This window comes from Vulpes vulpes, unplaced genomic scaffold (genome assembly GCF_048418805.1).
Source record: "Vulpes vulpes isolate BD-2025 unplaced genomic scaffold, VulVul3 Bu000000661, whole genome shotgun sequence".
Classification (NCBI taxonomy): domain Eukaryota; kingdom Metazoa; phylum Chordata; class Mammalia; order Carnivora; family Canidae; genus Vulpes; species Vulpes vulpes.
The window spans coordinates 69,169-88,912 of record NW_027325741.1 but is presented as its reverse complement, the minus strand read 5'-3'; the positions used below and the strand labels follow the sequence as shown (position 1 = coordinate 88,912).

The 19,744-nt window shown below is 45.5% G+C and overlaps 1 protein-coding gene across 1 annotated transcript in view; it reads left to right on the top strand.

Moving 5' to 3' along the window:
• The window catches only part of LOC112912780 (mast/stem cell growth factor receptor Kit-like), a 73,185-nt gene that overhangs the window by 13,239 nt on the left and 40,202 nt on the right, over positions 1 to 19,744 (top strand). The window contains exons 3-5 of the mRNA XM_072745217.1: positions 13,778 to 14,047; positions 16,849 to 17,130; positions 18,212 to 18,348. Of these exons, the coding sequence (XP_072601318.1) occupies positions 13,778 to 14,047; positions 16,849 to 17,130; positions 18,212 to 18,348 (689 nt within the window). The remainder of the gene's footprint in view (positions 1 to 13,777; positions 14,048 to 16,848; positions 17,131 to 18,211; positions 18,349 to 19,744) is intronic.

Here is a 19,744-nt window from a genome sequence, read left to right as displayed (position 1 = left end):
CTCAGCCTCATTCCCCCTCCTGAACCTGGGAGTTGCATTTTGAGGAGTTCTTGGCTCCTGCTGGGAGGAAATGGTATGGCCACACCTGCTCACACTGCTCCCCATTCCCAGGGCAATGCTAAGGTGAAGGCAGTTGATGTCCAACAGGTCCTCCTGCAAATTCTTACGAGGATCTGGGCCGTGCAGCCTGAAGGATCGGCCTTGAGATGAGACACCCACATGTGGGGCTTCTCCTTGGAGCTTGGTGAGTCTTGGGGTAGAGCTGGCCACTGACTTGTCTGGTCGATGACCTTCCCCATACTCTTTTTGCCCTGTTCCTTTTCATGTCGTTCCTCAGTCCTTTAAGTTAAGGAAGTTCAAGTTGAAAGAAGTCAAGAGCTCCCCTGCCCCCACCCCCACCCCAAACCCCACAGATGGCGAGGGTCTTGTGGTGGTTATTGTATTCAAACCCTTAATGCTTCTTATCTGGTTCCGATTTCAGTGAGTGCTTTCCAGAACTCAGAAACACGGAAGTCTGCGTATTTACAACAGGAGCTGTACTGGGCTATTGGGAAAACCCCCCTTGGAAATGAGAAAGTTCCTCTTTTCTGTTGCAGGGATGGATCCTAATATATCGTGCTTGTCAAATCCAGACCTTATCTGATTCCCCAAAGACCGACTTCATAATGGCTGAGAAAGGTTTCCTCTCCCTGTGTGTCTTTGAGATCAAAAGAGGAAGTCCTGCTTCCTCCAACACTCGGTTGTATTTTTCTTACAGTGAGTGAGTAGGAAATACATTAAGTCGTCCTATGAAAGCCTCTGCTGCTGGCGACGTATGCATAGCAAGAAGAAATTTTGCAAAATAATCAGCTGAGAAGGGCCTTTCTTCCAGGGTTGAATGATCTGTACCTTTCCACACTTCCTGTCTGCCTCCCCCTTTTGAAAGATTTTATTTATTCATTCATGAGAGACAGAGAGAGAGAGAGAGAGAGGCAGAGACACAGGCAGAGGGAGTAGCAGGCTCCTCGCAGGGAGCCCGATGTGGGACTCGATCCTGGGACCCTGGGATCACGCCCTGAGCTGAAGGCAGGAGCTAAACCACTGAGCCACCCAGGTGCCCCCTTCCTGTTCCTTTTATAAGAGGTGAGGGCCAGGGATCAGATTCCACGTCTAGGCCCTTATTCTGTTGTTCCCACAGTAGTTTTAAAACAAAGTAAGTGATGAGTTACATTATTTATGTCACAAGAGAATCACTGCTCTTCATTCTTGCTGCAGTGAACTGAGTACCTGGTCTGTCCAGCCACTGTCCGGGATCTTGACACTTGCCTGGCCTACGTATTTGATAACAGATCCTAGAATTCTAGAGCTTCTGATGACCTCTTCATAATTTTTTAGAAGAGGACATGGAGGCCTAGAGAAACCTCAGTGACTTGCCCAAGATTTAGAATCCAGAGCTGCATTTCTCCACCATGACATTTTTTTTTTCCTTCACACCCTTCCCTGAACTGCTTAAGAGCAAAAACAGGCTGTTACACATTTTATCTAAAGCCTACAAATATTGCATATCGTAGCAGAAACCAAACAATTAATAATTTTGCTAGTCTCCTTCAACCTGAGCAAAGCTTTCATAGATGTTGTATCTTGAAAAGGCATTTACCGGAAGTTTGAACCTTGGCCCCTAGGTCCTCTTAGTGTAAGTGTCCTAAGAGGCAGGCAGAATGTTTAACATCTCCTTGATCTTGGGGGGGTCCTTTTCAAACATCAGAGTCAGCTCAAGGGGTGGGGGTGGGGGTCTTCTCTTGCCATCAGATGGCATGCTTGTGAATCAGGACCTAGTGACAGGGAGGGATCCAGGCTCTGGCTACAGTGAAGCTCCACGCTGTGCAGTGTTGTGGGGACCTTAGTGGCAGGTGCTTTAAGGCAGAGGACCGGGTGTGCAGACTTTGACCAGGGATCCCGGTAACGGCCGGAAAAGCAGTGAATGCAAATAGTGCAACGGGAAAGGTGTGCTCCACGCAGGTGATTGAGCAGGCCTGGGGTTCTCCAGGCACGCACCCTACCGGTTCCGTGGTTAAGGCAGAAAGGAGAGGAGCCGGCCCGGCCCCCGGGAGGAAACCGCTCTCAGTTGCAGAGGCAGGAAGGGTCCAAACCACCGGTGAATCCACCCCCCGGCTGAAAAGCCCACAGAAAAGCGAGTGGGTGAGAAGGTAGGATGGGTGATGCGGCCTGGCCCTGCCCCCCCCCCCGGAGAAGAGCACCCACCCCTGGTGATGGGGGGACATCCCTTTCTTAGCACTGGGGAGCCTGGTGAACCACTGTTTCCTTGGACATCCGTGAGAATGCAGGACCCACGTGCGGTACCCCTGGCCCCTTTGGGCCACAGGTATTTTTCTGAAATGAGTAGGCCCAGAGCAAAAGGGACCTGAAATTAGTGTTTTCACCTTGGCTTTGGTGCCTTTAAACCCCAAGTGGGCTAATGCCCCTTATAGCCACATGCCTCAGCCCCCAAGGTCAGGCAAGAACAGCGCACCAGCTTGTGGCCGGGATACTTTCTGGCCTTCTCTGCTGGTCGGTCCTCTCTGCCTGCCTTCCAATCCTCTTTGCTCTTTGTGATCCTCCCCCCCGCCCCTGAGGATGCTCATCACCCCTCCCCCCCAGGAGCCCTTGGCTCCCCTGCTCTCCAGCTCCGAGAGTCCTCCCCCTGCTCCTCCCTCTGCCCCTGGCTGGCCCCGACGTTGCCCTCCCCCAGTAGCCCGAGCCAGCCAGAGCTCCTTCTCCCACCTGCCAGGACTGTGGCACCGTGGGAGAGCCTGGTGCTATGGGCGTGGGGCAATGCCAGGAGTGAACGTGGGGTGAACGACTAGGGTTGTCAGGAGGCATGCAGGACGCGCCATGGCCTGTCCCTCCTCACGTCGGTCAGGGACCAGTCCTGTGCGTGGAGGGTGGTGGGCCTGGTTCTCTGTTCACTTCTGCTCCCCGTCTCTACCCAACTCCAGTCACCTTGCACCTGTCATTCCGTTTTGGGCCATCTCTTTGTACTCCCCATGCCCACCCTCGAAGATCTTATGAACATGGCTGGTTACTACCCCTCGCCCCCTGCATCGCCTACGGTGTGCTGCGGAGGACGTTGGTGGCCCTGACACCAGCCACCACCCCTGGCTTGATCTCCAGGACGTTTCAGTGCCTCCCACTGGTCCACATATGCATTTAAACGTGTTCTTCCTCTTCTCTTCTGTTGGCACCCCGTCTCCCCATCACCTAAGCCAAAAACAGGTGTTCTCTCTTCTTCCTCTCACTCCTTCGCTGCCCAGATCCAGCCCAGACCCTTACCCATCAGTCCTAACCCTCACTGCTCCCTGAGGGGTTCCCCCCAAGCGCACATCAGTAGCTCCCCATCAGGGTGGGCTCACCCCCTTAACTGTGACACAGGGGGCCCTGAGGTGATGGTGCCCCCCAGGACCCGTGGCCTCACACCCCGATGCTGCAGCGATTCTGAACGATCCTGTGATACTAAGCACACACTTACTAGGTCTGGGATAGTTGCTTTTGCGGTTCCCACACCTAATAGACCTCTCTCCTCCTCCACCCCTGGGCTTCACCAGGTCACACACATTCTTTAATTTGAGCTTTGGGAATCCTTTTCTGACCCTCCCGCCGCCCCAGTTTCCCCTGTTGGCTGTGCTGGCTCGCTTCTACGGTGATTATCTCTGAGTCCATCTCCCCCACTGGGCCCCAAGCCCCTGCTCTGTATTCCTGGTTCCCAGCCTCTCCCAGGACCACTGGTAGGAGCTCAGTTACCAGTTCATCAATGAAGACAGTTTGAGAAGTGCCTGCTTTGTTACTGATCCGTCTCTCTGCCAGTAATGACTAATGCTCCAGCTTTTATTTCCCTGTCCTTTGGTTCCCTTCTGTCAATTAGTTCATCATCATTAGGCCAACGCTGGAATACACTTAAGGAGCTGCCTTTTTTTTTTTTTTTAACTGTGTTTCAGTGAAGTCTTTCTTATTTTGGGATTTTAAACTGACTTCCAAATGGCTGATCATTGTACAAGGCTTGAAAACTGTGAACTGTCTCCAATACTGAAACACGTTTTGTATGATTTTGTAGTACCGAGCCCTGGCCCGCAAATAGCAAAGTTATTTTGTTTTTAAGGACTAAGTACAAATTTGCACCGTGCCAAGGAATTGGTTTTTGAGTCCACGGACACAGGACTAGGACAGTGAAAGACTTAAGACAGTGAGGAGATCGTGTCAATTATTATAGTATTTACCTCCTGTCTGACCCGAGTAGATTTTCACAATGAGCTCTTTCTGGGTAAGTGCTTTAATCTCTGTATTACAAGGTTAGAGATACATCTGAACTCCCCCTTACCCAGAAAATCCTTTGGAAACAGCAGAGTTGTGAATCTGGAATTCTGTGATGCAGTAGGGGACTGTTTAATCTTGTCCATGGAGGTGCTGTTAAAAGTTAGGGATTGGGGTGTTGTGTTTGGGAGGATGTGGCTGGAAGGTAGTTAAGTTTCTCGGAAAGCTCATGTTTTTCCACCAGAATTTTTCTTTTACTTTCCATGTTATGATAGATAATATAAAAGCGTTTAAAAAATGATTTGTCCCTGCAAGAAATGGACCTCCCAGAAGACGGGGTGGGGTGAAAGCACCCGAGATCCCGAGAAGCACTCCTCTGTAGGATGGTGTTCCAAATTACCTTCCCCTGTCCTGCACCTCCCCAGTTAATATATGCAGTAACTCTGTCACCATGCATTTATTGTCCCCTTCCGTATTTCTGGTGCTCTGTGAGGCTTTGGGGACACAGACTTTGCTTTGGATTCTGAGAGCTTACCGTTTGAGGGTGAGGTAGGAGCAGGAAGCAGGGGTGCTTGTAGGGAGGAGCTTTTCCTGACTACCACACACCTCTGCACTCAGAGAGCTTTGCCTTTGCCTTTCCCCTCCTTGATTACACATAAACATGGACACATGCAAATGGACCAAGTCTTACTGGCCCAGCTCTCAGGGCCCCCATCCCTCTGGACATTTTCATGGTGCTCTAGGCCGAAGAGTAGCCGCTCCCTTTGAGTCCTGGAACGTGTTCATCCCCTTTCCATGTTTTTATTTCATTTGTATTGCATTTGTCTCTGAGCTCCTCCATCAGCATCTGGTTCACTACCGTTTTAATGATTATGCAACAGATGCATGGTGAAGCCAAAGATTTCAGTGCTTATGGTAGCATGAACTCACCACAGTAGAGTGGGGGCCATTCTGGGATCCTCCATCGCATGGCTTCCTTCACTCTGTAAGGGTGATCCAGAGTGGATTTACAGTGCCGCCCCCCCACCCCCTCTCTGGGCAAGAGCATTTTTTTTTTCTCCAGATTTGTTTGGTTTTCACTGAGCTCATACTCTCTCTCCTCCCACCCCAGCTTTATTCTATTTCCAGTATCATCTACTTGTTTTTAAAGCCTCATGGGTGTTGTGGGCAATTACTAGGATCCTTCCATCTTGGTTTTTATCCAGTTTATTCCTGTGGGGATCTAAAAGTATGTCAGAAACAGTAGGATATACAAATCATGAGCTTTTTTTTTTTTTCCCTTTTCCTGAATCACAAATTGTGGTTAAATAGTGCATCAGAAAGGATGAATTCCTACCATTTACTTCGACGTGGATGGAACTGGAGGGTATTATGCTGAGTGAAGTAAGTTGGTCGGAGAAGGACAAACATGATTTCACTCATACGTGGAATATAAGAAATAGTGAAAAGGACTATAAGGGAAAGTGAGCGGGGGGGGGGGGGATTAGAGAGGGAGACAGACCATGAGAGACTTTGAACTCTGGGAAACAAACAAAGGGTTGGGGAAGGGGAGGTGGGTGGAGGGATGCGGTAACTGAGTGACGGACACTGAGGAGGGCACTTGATGGGATGAGCACTGGGCATTATATATTGGCAAACTGAATTTAAATAGAATATTTAAATAAATAGTACATGAACTAAAGAGTAGTTGGACTACAATGGAGCTTGGAGCTTTGTCTTTGCTATAGGTCCTTTTCTACTTCCTCAAAACCAGAATAGGCCTCTCTACGTGGGTTTTCCTCCCTGCCGTTATTTTACCTGGTTCCTTATATTTGTGTCCAAAGGAGAAAAGGTTTTGAAATGACTTCCTTACTTTTAACTCCGGCTATAAATCCAGTCTTTGCAGCTTAGACATTTGTGAAGTGCATAGACCCCTTAGGGCGGAGGGATCTTTGGGACAACATTTGCAATAATGGGTGGTCCAGCCACCGCGGAGCTGACCAGGGAGCGCCTTGCACTCAAGCAGGTGGCTCTTACACTGGCCATCGAGAACATTCTATAGGACCAGTGCAGCCTGGACTCTCAATTAGTCTTTTAATCGACAGATGGCAAAGATGACAGGTGTATCTTGAATAGTTTATTTTCCCTTAAGAAAGATGGACAGCTGTGTTCATTTTGATGGAGAAGCAGAACCTTTTCTTTGAGTTTTGGTTGACTTTGAGTTTGGGATGAGGGGCGGGAGTTCTCACCACACACCACACCCAGAATGCAAGCCAGGTATGCAGTTTCTAACTTCAGTTTCCTTTAGTGTAGTGCTTATGAAATAGCACTTGGGATAAAGAGCCCCCCTGCCCTTGGTGGTCACCCCCCCCCAGGTTCTCATGTTTCAATCCCATTTAATTGGACACTCCTTTTAGTTGAGTCACCCTTTGAGGGTTTCTTTGTTACCAGAGAATCAACAGCTCTTTTTCAGCGTGCACACACACACACACACACACACACACTCCTATTTCATCAATTTTCATAACATGCACTTAATCTGTATATATAATACGCCACAAGTCTAGCTTCTGTAGACAGTTTGAGAATAAGACCACGTGACTCTGATGGTGCAAGCAGGAGAGCAGAGGTGCCAGAGAGAAGAACCTCACAGTCTTGAGCACTCAAAGTCCCCGGTTTAAAACTTAGAGCTTATTCAGCCCAGAAAGTTGAAAGCACTTTTATGAATGCCTGCTTTGTGTCAGGTAGCGGAGAGATGGGAACCAAGATGGTATGCTTGCCCGCAAGCACAACTGTGTGGGACAAATACAAATAATGACAACAATTAATTTTTTTAGATGGTGTGATTTAAAACAAAGGCAGGGGGCTCACTGAGGCCAATACCAGAGGTCAGAGAAGTCAGCTAAGAAAGAGCCAGGAGAGCAGAGCAGCTTTGAGGCTCACCAGCCAGGGCTTTGAAGAATTGTTTTTTGTTTAATGTTAGGGTTTTTAAATTTATTTTAAATTTTTAAGATTTTTCTTAAAGATTTTATTTATTTATTCATGGGAGACACAGAGAGACAGAGACACAGGCAGAGGGAGAAGCTGGCTCCTCGCAGGGAACCCGATGTGGGACTCGATCTCAGACCCTGGGATCACGATCTGAGCCAAAGGCAGACGCTCAACCACTGAGTCACCCAGGTGCCCCTAGGGTTTTTTTTATTGTGGTAAAATACACACAGTACAAAAAGTACCATTTCTAAATGTCCAGTTCAGTGCCATTAGGTGTATTCACAATGTTGTGAATGGAAATTCTGTACCCGTTAGCCCCATTAATTTTCCATTCTTCCCTCCCCCTGTCTCTTGGTGTCTACATTCTACTTTCTGTTTCTACAGATTTGTGTACTCGAGGTGCCTCATGTAAGTAGAATCATATGACATTTGTCCTTTTGTTTCTGGCTAATTTCACGCTGCAGGATGTTTTTGAAGTTCGTGGATGTGGTAGTCTGTGTCAGAATTTCCTTCCTTTTCATGGCCAAATAATATTCCATTGCACGATCTTGCCACTTGTCCATCCATTGACCTGTGGATGGGTACTTGGGTTGTTTCCACCTTTTGGCTATCGTAGATAATGCTGCTGTGTACATGGGCGTGCAAATATCTGTTTGCATCCCTACTTTCTCGGTTCTCTTGGATATGGTTGGATTTTACATGAGCGAAAGGGGTTATAGAGGGTATGTTGGCATTTATCGTGATATTGTTAAACTCTTGCAACCTTATTGACTGTTCATAAATGCTCCTTTTCTCCCTCATTCTTGTTCTTTGAGAGCACGGACTGCCTTCTAGGTTCAGCCCTTAGCCAGGTACCTGGGATAAATATATCAATATTTGATTAGTTCCTGGAATTCTTAGTCCAGAACCATCATATGCTCTAGTAGTTGGCCCCCAGAATGGTAGGTTTTGCCATCTATCTTGTTTTCTTTTTTTTCTGGCTCATTAATTAACATGTGTTCAGGGAATAGAAAACAACTCTTAAATTAGCCTTAGCCAAACATGATTAGGGACGTACATTTTCTAATGCAGAGACTCCTAATGTAGATAAAACCCAATTCAACAAACATTTGTTGAGAACTTGCTATGTACCAGACACCTTTTTAAAATGTGTAATTTCAGGGCAATTTCTAAGCTCAGTTGGAATACCTTATTGGTATTGAATTTTAAATATAATAAGGGTAGGTACATACTTTTTAACATGAATCTCTAGTCTTTATTGTAAGAGCTTCATAACAACATTCAAGATAGTTTGGGAAAAAGAGAATAAATAATACCTAGGGTCCCATTCTAATATAAGCTCTATTTTCATTTTGTAGGATGAGTTTGAGGGTTGAACTTATAAGTAATTTACTTTGAAAATAAAACCCTTAATCTTTTGGTGCCAATTATCTTAAAATTTATTCTCTAAAGCTCTAGAGGTAAAGCAGAAACCAATGACCTCAAGTTCGGAGGACTCTTTTTTAGAAGCATCCATAGCAGTTTAATGGATGCATAGAACCCCACTCCCTTTTCTTAGTGGAACACCAGAAATGACATCTGTCCTCTTTTGGGGATAGGTCAGTGGACTGTTGACACCCGTTACAGGGGCTAGGTACTTAGGAAACTGTCCTTCCTCCGATCTTTTCTATGTTCAGGGATTGAAATGTATGTTTTTATGGCTTTGCCAGGGGGAAAATACAATTTAAGATCCTTGGAGTAGGTGGAGGAGGTAGGACTTAGATTTAGAACATGGTGAGCGTCAGAACAAACGGATGGGTGATGGGGCTGGACATGTTGGATGGAGTTAGTGAGGGCAGGTGATCGTGGTTAGGGACCAATGCCTATGGAAAACAGGGCTTTCCACATGGCAAGAAGGTGAATTGGTGGAGTAGATGTGTTCCGGGGTTGGGAATGGGGGCGGGAAGATGGGCCCACGAAGGGATGGAGTTGTTTATAGGCTCCTTAGCCCGCCAGCCTAAGACTCTGTCTTACTGGAGAGGGAGGTAAAAGTCCAGAGGAAGCAGCTAGAAACTAAGTCCCATGCAGGTGCTTTGTGAGCTATCCATGAGGTCAGTCTTAGCTGCTGCTGCTGCCTCTGACAGAGGTTTTTGAAGCTGGGACTGGGGTTGTTGAAGGACAGTGGTTTTCTTTTTTTTTTTTTTTTTTTTGGCCTGATGGATCTCAGGGCTATGAGGTTTGATGAGTTGGGAGTTTGATGAGCTGGAAGCACAGAGATCTCCTAGGAGAAGATGTCATCTGTCTGGGTGGTAGTAGGTGGCTAGTCGGGGGTGGGGCAGCAGGAGAGGAACGGCAGGCAAGGATGAGAGGCAGAGGCTCCAAAGGAGAGATGGCTGGGATTTGCTGCCAAGGAGGCAGAAGTCAGGCAGGAACCCATTTGGGAAATGATGGAACCGTTTACATTCATGGGAAGTGAGTGAGTCAGGACTGACTGGAGGGGTGATAAGAGGTTCTGTTTTTAGAATAATTGTGTCTAACATTTATTATGTATTTTCTACGTAATAGAAACAGTTCTGAGTGCTTTGTATGACAGCCTTATGAAATAGGTTCTGTTGCTGTCCCTCCTTTGCAAATGAGGAAACCGAGACAGAATTGATTAGTAACTCGCCTCAGGATCACACACTTAACTCCTTGGCAGAGCCAGGATGCAAATCTAGAGTCTTAACTCCAGAGCCAGGCTCTTACTGAGTATGCTCGACCATCTCAGTGTGAAAGCCAACATCTTCAAAGTGCCCTGTCCTGTCTTAAGCTCTTTGCATGGATTTGTCACATTTGATTCCCATAAGGACTCTAGGAGATGAGGGTATTTTTATCATTTTCCAGATCTGGAAACTTGGTCACAGAGAAGTAGAGTGGCCTGCCATTGAGGTCACGCAGCGAGGCTTAGCTTCCATTGGTTACGGTACTTCTCCAGAAGTTGGCGATGGTTATTCAGCTGGATTGCCATGCACCTATGGCCCTTAAGATCCCCTCCCGAGAAAGCTAAATTGATTGAAGTGTATTGCAGTATAAATTCTTTAAGGATTTTTGGATTAAATTTTCTTTCAACGTCACTGCTATTCCCTTGCAACAACTCCCTTTTTAAAAGGGGATAAATAATTGACATAATAGCGTCTCCATTTATTGCTGTGCCCATTTTCATTATTTAACACCGCATATGACTCTGAAAACAATCCCAAGCACTTCGTTTCCTATTCTGGCCCCCTGCATTTAGATGCTGAGCCCAGCAAGGGACAGATGATCTTGCCTATAGCCCTTCATGTGTTATTGGTGCTTAATAATGTTTGATGATTGTAATCGACCTTGTTGTTACCTTCTGCGAATCGAGGTTTGCTGAGTATCTTCAATCTGGGGTGTACTTGGCATGACCTCACGCAGCTGCAATTGAAGCCATGGTTGAAAGGTGCCCAGATGAAATATTGGGTAACAAATTGGAATTGAGACCAGTCATCATCTATATGCACCTGCAGGGGATGGTTTCACTGCTGCTCTAGAGCATCTTTGGTCTGTCCCTCTCCTCTTCTGTCCTCACATGTCAACAAGTCTCGTCTGGGACTGACTTTCTTTCTTTCTTTCTTTCTTTTTTTTAATTTTTATTTTTATTTTATTTATCCATGAGGGACACACAGAGAGAGGCAGAGACACAGGCAGAAGGAGAAGCAGGCTCCATGCAGGGAGCCCGATGTGGGACTCAATCCCGGGTCTCCAGGATCACGCCCTGGGCCAAAGGCAGACCTCGACCACTGAGCCACCCAGGCGCCCCTCTTCTGGAACTTTTCACCTCATTTGACTATAAATTTTTTTTATTATTATTTATTTATGATAGTCATACAGAGAGAGAGAGAGGCAGAGACACAGGCAGAGGGAGAAGCAGGCTCCATGCACCGGGAGCCTGACGTGGGATTCGATCCCGGGTCTCCAGGATCGCGCCCTGGGCCAAAGGCAGGCGCCAAACCGCTGCGCCACCCAGGGATCCCTCATTTGACTATAGATCTGTTTCTGTGCCTTCCGGTGCCATAGCTTCTCACAGAGGTCTACACGTAGAGCCTCTGACCTTGGGAGCACATGGAAATTCCCACTCACCTGAAATTGTACTCTTGCATTTCCTGCAGTCTCTTTCTCACCAAATAGATTTGGTTTGTTCCCTTGGTCACTTTTGTTCATCCTCTTGATCTCGCTCAGCATCTGCCCTAGTCCCTACCACCTCTTTGAAACCTTCTGATGTGTTGCCTTCCCCTCCCACCCTCTTCCTTTCTGGTGGTGGTTTTGTTGTTGTAGCTTGTTCATTTTTGTTTGACTTTTAAATCTCAAATCTATACCCTCTTAGCTGGAAGAGCTCTTCAAGATTGGTATTTTGTGTGTGCCTCTTTTTTCCACAAGCCCTCACCCTTGACTATCCTGCCTTTTTTTTTTTTTAAAGATTTATTTATTTGTTTATTCCTGAGAGACACAGAGAGAGAGGCAAGACATAGGCAGAGGGAGAAGCAGGCTCTCTGCGGGGGAGCCTGATGCGGGACTAGATCCCAGGATCCCAAGATCATGACCTGAACCAAAGGAGATGCTCAACCCCTGAGCCACCCAGGCATCCCCTGATCCTGTCTTTAACTTCACACGTTATTTGCTCTTCCTCCACCATGTGAAATGCAGGTCATAAGGTGAGAAGTCCCATCCACTGGCCCGGGAGCCCCTGAGAGCAGGGCTCTTGGCCTTCCTGGCCCCACACGTTTCTGATCATGTCTCCCCACCCCCAGTCATGCCAGACTTGGGGAGAGCTTCCTGGCGTGGCTTACCTGCTGCCTTTGCCTCCCACCTGCTCCTTTCTCCACCTGGATTGGAGGATTTTTACTCCAACATCAGAACTCAGGTCGCTTCTTGTCTCCGACCTTGTATGTGTGTGGAGGGGATAGATATGCCATTTTGCCTATGACCCTGCAGAAGTGATTGAAAGCTCCCTCCCCCTCCACCCCCCGGCGGGGAGTGCTGTTACCCTGTTGCTCTAGCCTACCTCACCCGGGGACCCTTTCTTCCCACTCACTCACCCAGGTCGAATGTGAGTCAGTCTTTGTAGTTTTAATTACACTAGAACCATTAATGTGTTTTTCCTCTGATGGTATAATAATGCTCCTTTAGTCTCAGATCCTTACTGTAGGTCTTATTCCTTCTGCCAACCTTTGAGGACTGGAGCTCTTCACTGAGTTCCTTGAATCCAGAAGATCTCGGTATCTTACTGTGCATGTCACTTTTCTGCTGGAAAATATCGAGTGTCTCTGTATGGTCTGTGTGGTCTCTATGGTATACATCTACGGCCCATGTCTGTCTTCTCTTTCACCTCTTCTGATATGGTCAAGGTCCAGCCCACCTCTTCCTTCTTCTTCAGCTTGAAGCCAGAACAGCTGTGTTTCACTTATTGTGACATGTGAGTAGTGTATTCTCTAAACTCTGGTGTGCGTGTAAGAACCAGGTGTTGCACTTATGTGGATGTTTCCCGAGCACCCAGCTCGAAGCTTTTGCAGACCGTGAATAAGGAACAGGTACATTTGCATTCATGCAACAGATGGATGAATGAATGAATGAATGAATGAATGAATGGACTGCCGTGAATTTTCTAAGCTTCAAGTTTCATACTCCGAGTCTAAAGTTTGCATCTTTATATTAAGAAGCCTATCTAGGCATTAGTTTGATTAGGCTGCAGCCCAACATATGTCATGAGTTATGTCATGGTCTGATTTTTTTTTTTTTAAGATTTTATTTATTCATGAGAGATACAGAGAGAGAGAGAGAGAGAGAGAGAGAGAGAGGCAGAGACACAGGCAGAGGGAGAAGCAGGCTCCATGCAGGGGCCTGATGTGGGATTCAATCCTGGGTCTCCAGGATCACGTCCTGGGCTGAAGGTGTGAGCCACCCGGGCTGCCCTCATGGTGTGATCTTTAAAATGGGATTTTCATGTGCTGCCTTATTATTTGAGACTCTTAAATAGTTCTCCTTTTGGGGAACATAACCATATAAGGAGAATTTCACACAAATAACTGAATTCACAGCCAACCCATGTCATGGTCATGTACATTTTGCCAGAAGAGTAACAGGCCAGTAGGTTTTTTTGTTTGTTTGTAATAGTGTGGGGTTTTGTTTTTGTTGTTTCTAAGCAGGGCGTCAGCATGTCAGTACCATTTCGATGGCCCATATTCAGAGTGGAAACTTGACCCAGCTGTGTGTTTCACCCGGAGAAGGGCCATGCGTGGCATCCCGCGAGGATGGCTTGCATACCAAGTGTGACCCTCAGGATTAATGGAGAGTTGCAGAAAATAATTTTCTCGATGAACTTAAGAAACTTTAAAACAGAACTCTTTCTAACTATAAATAGTGGGGCAGCTTTGTCCTATTTTTATTGTAGAGCGCACAGAAGATGGAAATCAATATTGGAAGAGTTGCTTTATTTCGCCAAGGAAAAGATCATACTCAACACGATTCTTATTTTTCTTGGCAGGCTCTTCTCAACCATCTGTGAGTCCAGGGGAACCGTCTCTCCCATCCATCCATCCAGCAAAATCAGAGTTAATAGTCAGTGTCGGCGACGAGCTTAGGCTGTCCTGCACCGATCCAGGATTTGTCAAGTGGACTTTTGAGACCCTGGGCCAACTGAATGAGAACACACACAACGAATGGATCACAGAGAAGGCAGAGGCTGGCCACACGGGCAATTACACGTGCACCAACAGAGATGGCTTGAGCAGGTCCATTTATGTGTTTGTCAGAGGTAAATGTGTGGCTTTCTTTCATGCTATGCTTTAGAGAACTTAATATCCTGTTCTTAATTATGGATGACATAGAGATGGCTGAGCCATAGAGAAAATATGGCTAGGTCTAGAAAGCCTAAAACAAATTTTTCTTTGTTGGTCCCCCCCCCCCCGCCCCCCCACCATCTCTTGATACATCGTGGCTGTGGGTATGACTTCAGCTGAAGGTCTGTGAGCCTGTGCTGCTCTTCCTAATGAGATTACAATATGGTTAGCCCATTTGTCCTGGCACTCTGAGTAAACCCTGAGAATAAATTAGGCCCTTTGGGAAAGCTGCATTTTAATGCCTTGAGATCCTAGATACTCCCACTTAGTAAAAACACTTCAGGGAACGAAAGGCCTCGGAAGGCCCAAACAGACCAACACTTCAAAAAGAATTGACCCACTTTTAGGGAGCAAATTCCAGAAAAATAACCCAGTCAGCTAAATCACCCCATGTCCCTCTTAGGTTCTTTAATAGTTGTCAGTTGATTCGTTTAAAAAAAAAAAAAGAAAAGAAAAAGAAACAAAGAACCAAAACAAAATAGTGACCTTTTTAGAAACAGAAGAAAAATATGAATGTTGGATTTCCGTACCTCATTTCCTATGATAAACTCGGTGATTCGCCTCTGTTTGCTTAACATCCTTGTCAAGAGGAGGTTTGCTAATGTGTGGGAGGCAGGAGGCTCTTTCTGTTGCTGTAAAAACAAGTACTTTGGGCTTTAGGAGACGCATCCTCAGGTCATAGGAGGAAGAATAGAGTCCCGGTCCTGGCTCTGAGTTTCTGTCCAGTGAAAACGGGACTACGTAGGAGGCCTCATCCACAGTATTGTGGGGGAATAATGAATACATCTGTCCTAGATTGCAGGTCTGAGGGACCTCAAGAGTTTCGGTTTCTTACCAGAACACTGAGAGTTTCCTGCCCTGTCTTCCTGGTGTAATTGTTGTCGTTCAGGAGACCAGAATCGTGCAAATTCTAGCTTTCTCAAGGGTTCATAAAGTTGACTCCCCTCGTGTTCGCTGTAGAGAAGGTTGCCTCTCCTCAGTGTATCTGTTATTCTCCTACGTGGGTAAACTGAGACCTACCCGTTGATAAGGCACAGCTTAGCCTCTGGGTATGTTTCTGTAATTGTGGAGGTATCCTGTGTGCTGGTCATTGGCATTCGAGAAGATACTCTAATTTCCAGGTGGTAATGAAATCTCATTCTGCATATGCATACAGTGGGTAGATGACTGAATAAATGGGGGGAGACTGCTCAAGTAGCCAAGTCAGTCTCGCAGAGTTCATGGATTTTTTTTTTTTTTTTTAGAAGGGAAGTCTTCCTCAATAAATCAGAGCTACACTAAACTACTACTGATTTGAGATGTTTTGGATACTTGAGTGGTTTATGTTACAGCAGTGAAGGAGATTGGGGCATTGTAGGAGCTGGCTTCCAGCAACTGAGAAAGAGGAGATGGAATGATAACCAGCGATGGTTTCGGACCTCAGTTCTATCCTCATGACGTGCTTTATTCATAGAACAAAGGAGTGAGGCTGGGACATGCGTAATTATTCATTCTAGAAGTTGTTTTTTTTTTTTTTTCCTAAAATCAGATGGTAAATCTATTTCACCACTGTCAAATTGATTTTTTGTGGGACACCGAATTCCAAGTGGAATGGACAATGAATAAAGAAATTTTTTAAAATTTATTTTATTTTTACTTATTTTTGTATATTTTTTATTGGAGTTCGATTTGCCAACCTATAGTATAAAACCCAGTGCTCATCCCATCCAGTGCCCCCCTCAGTGCCCTTAAAAAAAAAAAACATTTTAAACATGATCTGTTGGCCCAACCATCTATCTGTATTATCTTTACACGGTAGGGGTGGCCGCATATTGTGTGTACAGAATGAGGTTTGTCGTTGCTTATAGGAGGTCCCAGTCTGCCCGAGGCTTTTCCAGTCCACACCTGGTGTCCTGGCATAATTATTAATAGCACTCCCCTTCACTCACAAGTGTCCTGGTTCGGATGATGAAGTATTTGCCATAGCATTCCCGAAACTCATAAGACCCCCCTTGGGAATATGGCTTCATTTGATTTCCAGAAGTTTATGTTTATACATATCTTTCAAGAAATAGGAAGAGGGGGGGCCATGATGACATTTGTACAGGGTGGCCGGCTGATGGTCTCCCAGGCTCTATGCAGAAGCTGAAAGGTCCTGGCCACTGGGAGTTCTGGAAAGGCCCCGCCCCACCACCAGAAGGGGAGAGAAAGAACACCTTTCCCTGACCCTAATGGGTATCATCACACAGCCTTAGTCTTAGCCCATGCTGCTTGAGTATTCCCTGTTGTAGAAGAATAGTAACTATTGTAGTAAAATACCCTCCGAGTTTTAGGGGCTCAAATCATGGTATCAGTTGGACAGGGATTTGAGTTCCGCTCAGCCATTTCTGGGCCATGTCACTTTTTTAGGAGAGTCACTTTTGAGACTTCAGTTTCTTCACCTCTAAAGGGGCGGGGGGTAAGCATAGTGCCCATCACATCAGGGGGGTAAGCATGTACCCATCATGTCGGGGTGCTTCGAGGATGAGATGAGCTAAAGTGTAATGGTCCGAGCTTAGTGTCCGACACAGGGGAAGTGTATAACAAATGTTAACTGTTACTCAATTCGTAGTATTTGGATAAATTCTACTTATGCTTGCAAAGAACGAACAAAATGCGGAGTCATCCGTGATCTTTTAAAAATGTTCTCGGTGCCTGTGGCCTGCCATTCAGACGACTGATTTTTGATATGCTTTAGATCCTGCAAAGCTTTTCCTCGTTGACCTTCCCTTGTATGGGAAAGAAGGCAATGATACGCTGGTCCGCTGTCCTCTGACAGACCCAGAAGTGACCAATTACTCCCTCAGGGGGTGCGAGGGGAAGCCTCTTCCCAAGGACTTGACTTTCGTCGCTGATCCCAAGGCTGGCATCACCATCAGAAACGTGAAGCGCGAGTATCATCGGCTCTGCTTGCACTGCTCTGCGGACCAGAAGGGGAGGACGGTGCTGTCCAAGAAATTCACCCTGAAAGTGAGGGCAGGTAGGGGCCCTTTCTCTCTTTCTCGTGGGGAGGCGGAGCATCTGTTGATGGAGGGGTGACTTGTCTCCTCTCCCTGGTCTGTCTTACTCTCAGCGGTCAGGTGGCTGGCTCTTCATCACTTTCCCCAGCTCCCAACTACTGTCAGTGGCCGGTGAATTCTTTGTTTCGTAGCCCCAAGCCCCACACCACCAGTGCACGGCCACCATTGGCAGGTGCATCTGCCAGAAACCGGTGTGTAGACTCTCCCGGGGACAGTGTGAAACCTCACAACATCAGGACCCCCAGAGTTTCATAACCGCATGAGGTGTGCTTCCAAGGGAACCTCACTGGGGAGCTTTGATTCCACTGTTGGGAAAGATTAGCATATACATTATTCACCTCTTGATTTACTGTTGATAGAGGAATTGAGTTTCTCCTCAGCGATTTGATTTTAATGCATTCCCAGACTTATTCCCAGTCTGAGGAGGAAAGCACCAACAGAGTATGGCCCTTGTTATCATCGTGGCATTATGTTGATTAAATTCGTAGCTGGAAGATGTCTAGATTTTTGTGTCTCCGAGCTCATCAAATTCAACAGCGGGTGACATTCTGCTACGGAGGGGTTTTTATGAAGGCTTTTGAAAAAGGGCGCTCATTGGGATTAAGGAAACTTTGACTATTTAAAATGGAGATTTTTCAGAAATGAGCAAGATATTATTACTACGGCACATGGGAAAGATGCCTGTTTGGTTGAAAGAATATAATTAGTCGTAGGTCACGTCCTCATGAAACCATCAGGGTTAAAGCCACTTTCCCTGTGCCAGGGCTTCTGCCTGTTTCAAAATAGCTTTGGCCAGGAGCATTATCATCTCAAAGCAGACATTCCTATTTTTTTCACTCAATATTAATGAATTTGCTTGAAGGATGCAAGATTTAATTGCTGATGTCTTCAGATAGGCAAGTGATACAGATTGATTAGTACTTGAGATTTTATTTAAAAGACGCCCAAATAAGTTGGGTGCATTTGAGGAAAAGCAGTAGGTGACAGTGGCATATGATCATGGAACAAATAATTTGAGGGCCACGTTTCTTCTTATTCTAGCCATCAGAGCTGTACCAGTTGTGTCAGTATCCAAAACAAGCTCTCTCCTGAAGGAAGGGGAAGCCTTCTCTGTGATGTGCTTTATAAAAGATGTGTCTAGTTTCGTGGACTCGATGTGGATAAAGGAAAACAGCCAGGTAAGTGGCTTGTTTCCTTTGTTTTTCTCAATACATTGTTCTCTCTGTGGGGGACATTTTAAGGTTTTCCCCTTAAAACAGTCTATTAATTATCCTGGGGATGGCTCAGCTGGTGTGTCTGTCTGAGGTGGGGCTGTCTGGGCGTGTGTCGAGATGCACATTTCCCCCTTTCGTAACACCATATGTGGATGTGTATATTCATTATTAGCGACAAATACGTGTCATTTTGTAAATTTATTTTGAGAAGACCGAAGAGAGAACTTCAGACTCCTGTTCTATACCGTGTGCTGTTTCTTTGACTTTTGTAGGGAAAATTTTAAGAACACTTCTTGTTAGCCACGTACGTTAACCTTGATTTTTAAGACTCTTAAAATTATCCAGGCCAGATGATTTAAAATATTGGGAAAAGTTGTCAATTTTTTTCCCCCTTCCATATTTAAAAACAGTCAGTGATCTCAGATACTAACCGGAGCGCTCCCTCCTTTCCCACAAAGTGGCCTATCCATTTGAGAGCTGTGTTTCCTTTTTTATTGATCTGACTTCTCCCCTCTGAGGCTGGTTACCTGAGATCAAGTTGCTAATGGTTTTCTATTTGTTTTAGTCACTATTAATAAAATGGTTATCTTTAATTTGAAACATTTGGACATGTTTAAGTTCTCATTCATTTAACAAATGCATATTGAATGTCTCCTATATGTCAGATACTGTGAAAGGCATATCTTAAGTAAAATTTGGCCAGTTATATGAAGTTTTTTTCCCCCCCTATCTCTCTAAATAATCATTAATAGCAAGGTCTTTCAAATTCTAATTTCCCAAATATTTTGCTTTAAAATTCCCATCGACCGAATTTTCAGTAATTTTTATTTGCATAATCTTGGCCATCTAAGGTAATTTGCTATCACAGTGGTTTTTCTTCAGAACACACATATGCATTACATGGGAGAAAAGAAATGATATATTTTCCTCCTCCTCTTACTCCTCTTCTCCTTCCTTCTCATGCTCTGTATTCAACATGGGCAATTTCATGCCTCTTTAAAGAATTCTTTGCTCCATAAGTAACCATGGTGATTAGCATAATGCAAAGTACTATGATGGTATTCACATAGACTTGTGATGGATGATACCTTGCTAATGAAGCCTGCCATTGACTAGAGAATGGATTGTACTAGAGTCTTGTTCTTTCAGACCAGTGGCTCAAAGAAACAAGTTTTAGTTTCTATATCATATAATTTAATAAAAACAATAGCTTATGTATGGATTTTTGACTAACCCTACGGAATGCAATCCTATATTAATTGGCTTTCCATAATCCTTGATTTCAGATGAGAGAACGGTTTAGACCATGTGTGTATTTGAGCTTCTGTATAACTTGAAAATTAGCCTTTTTTCATGAGAA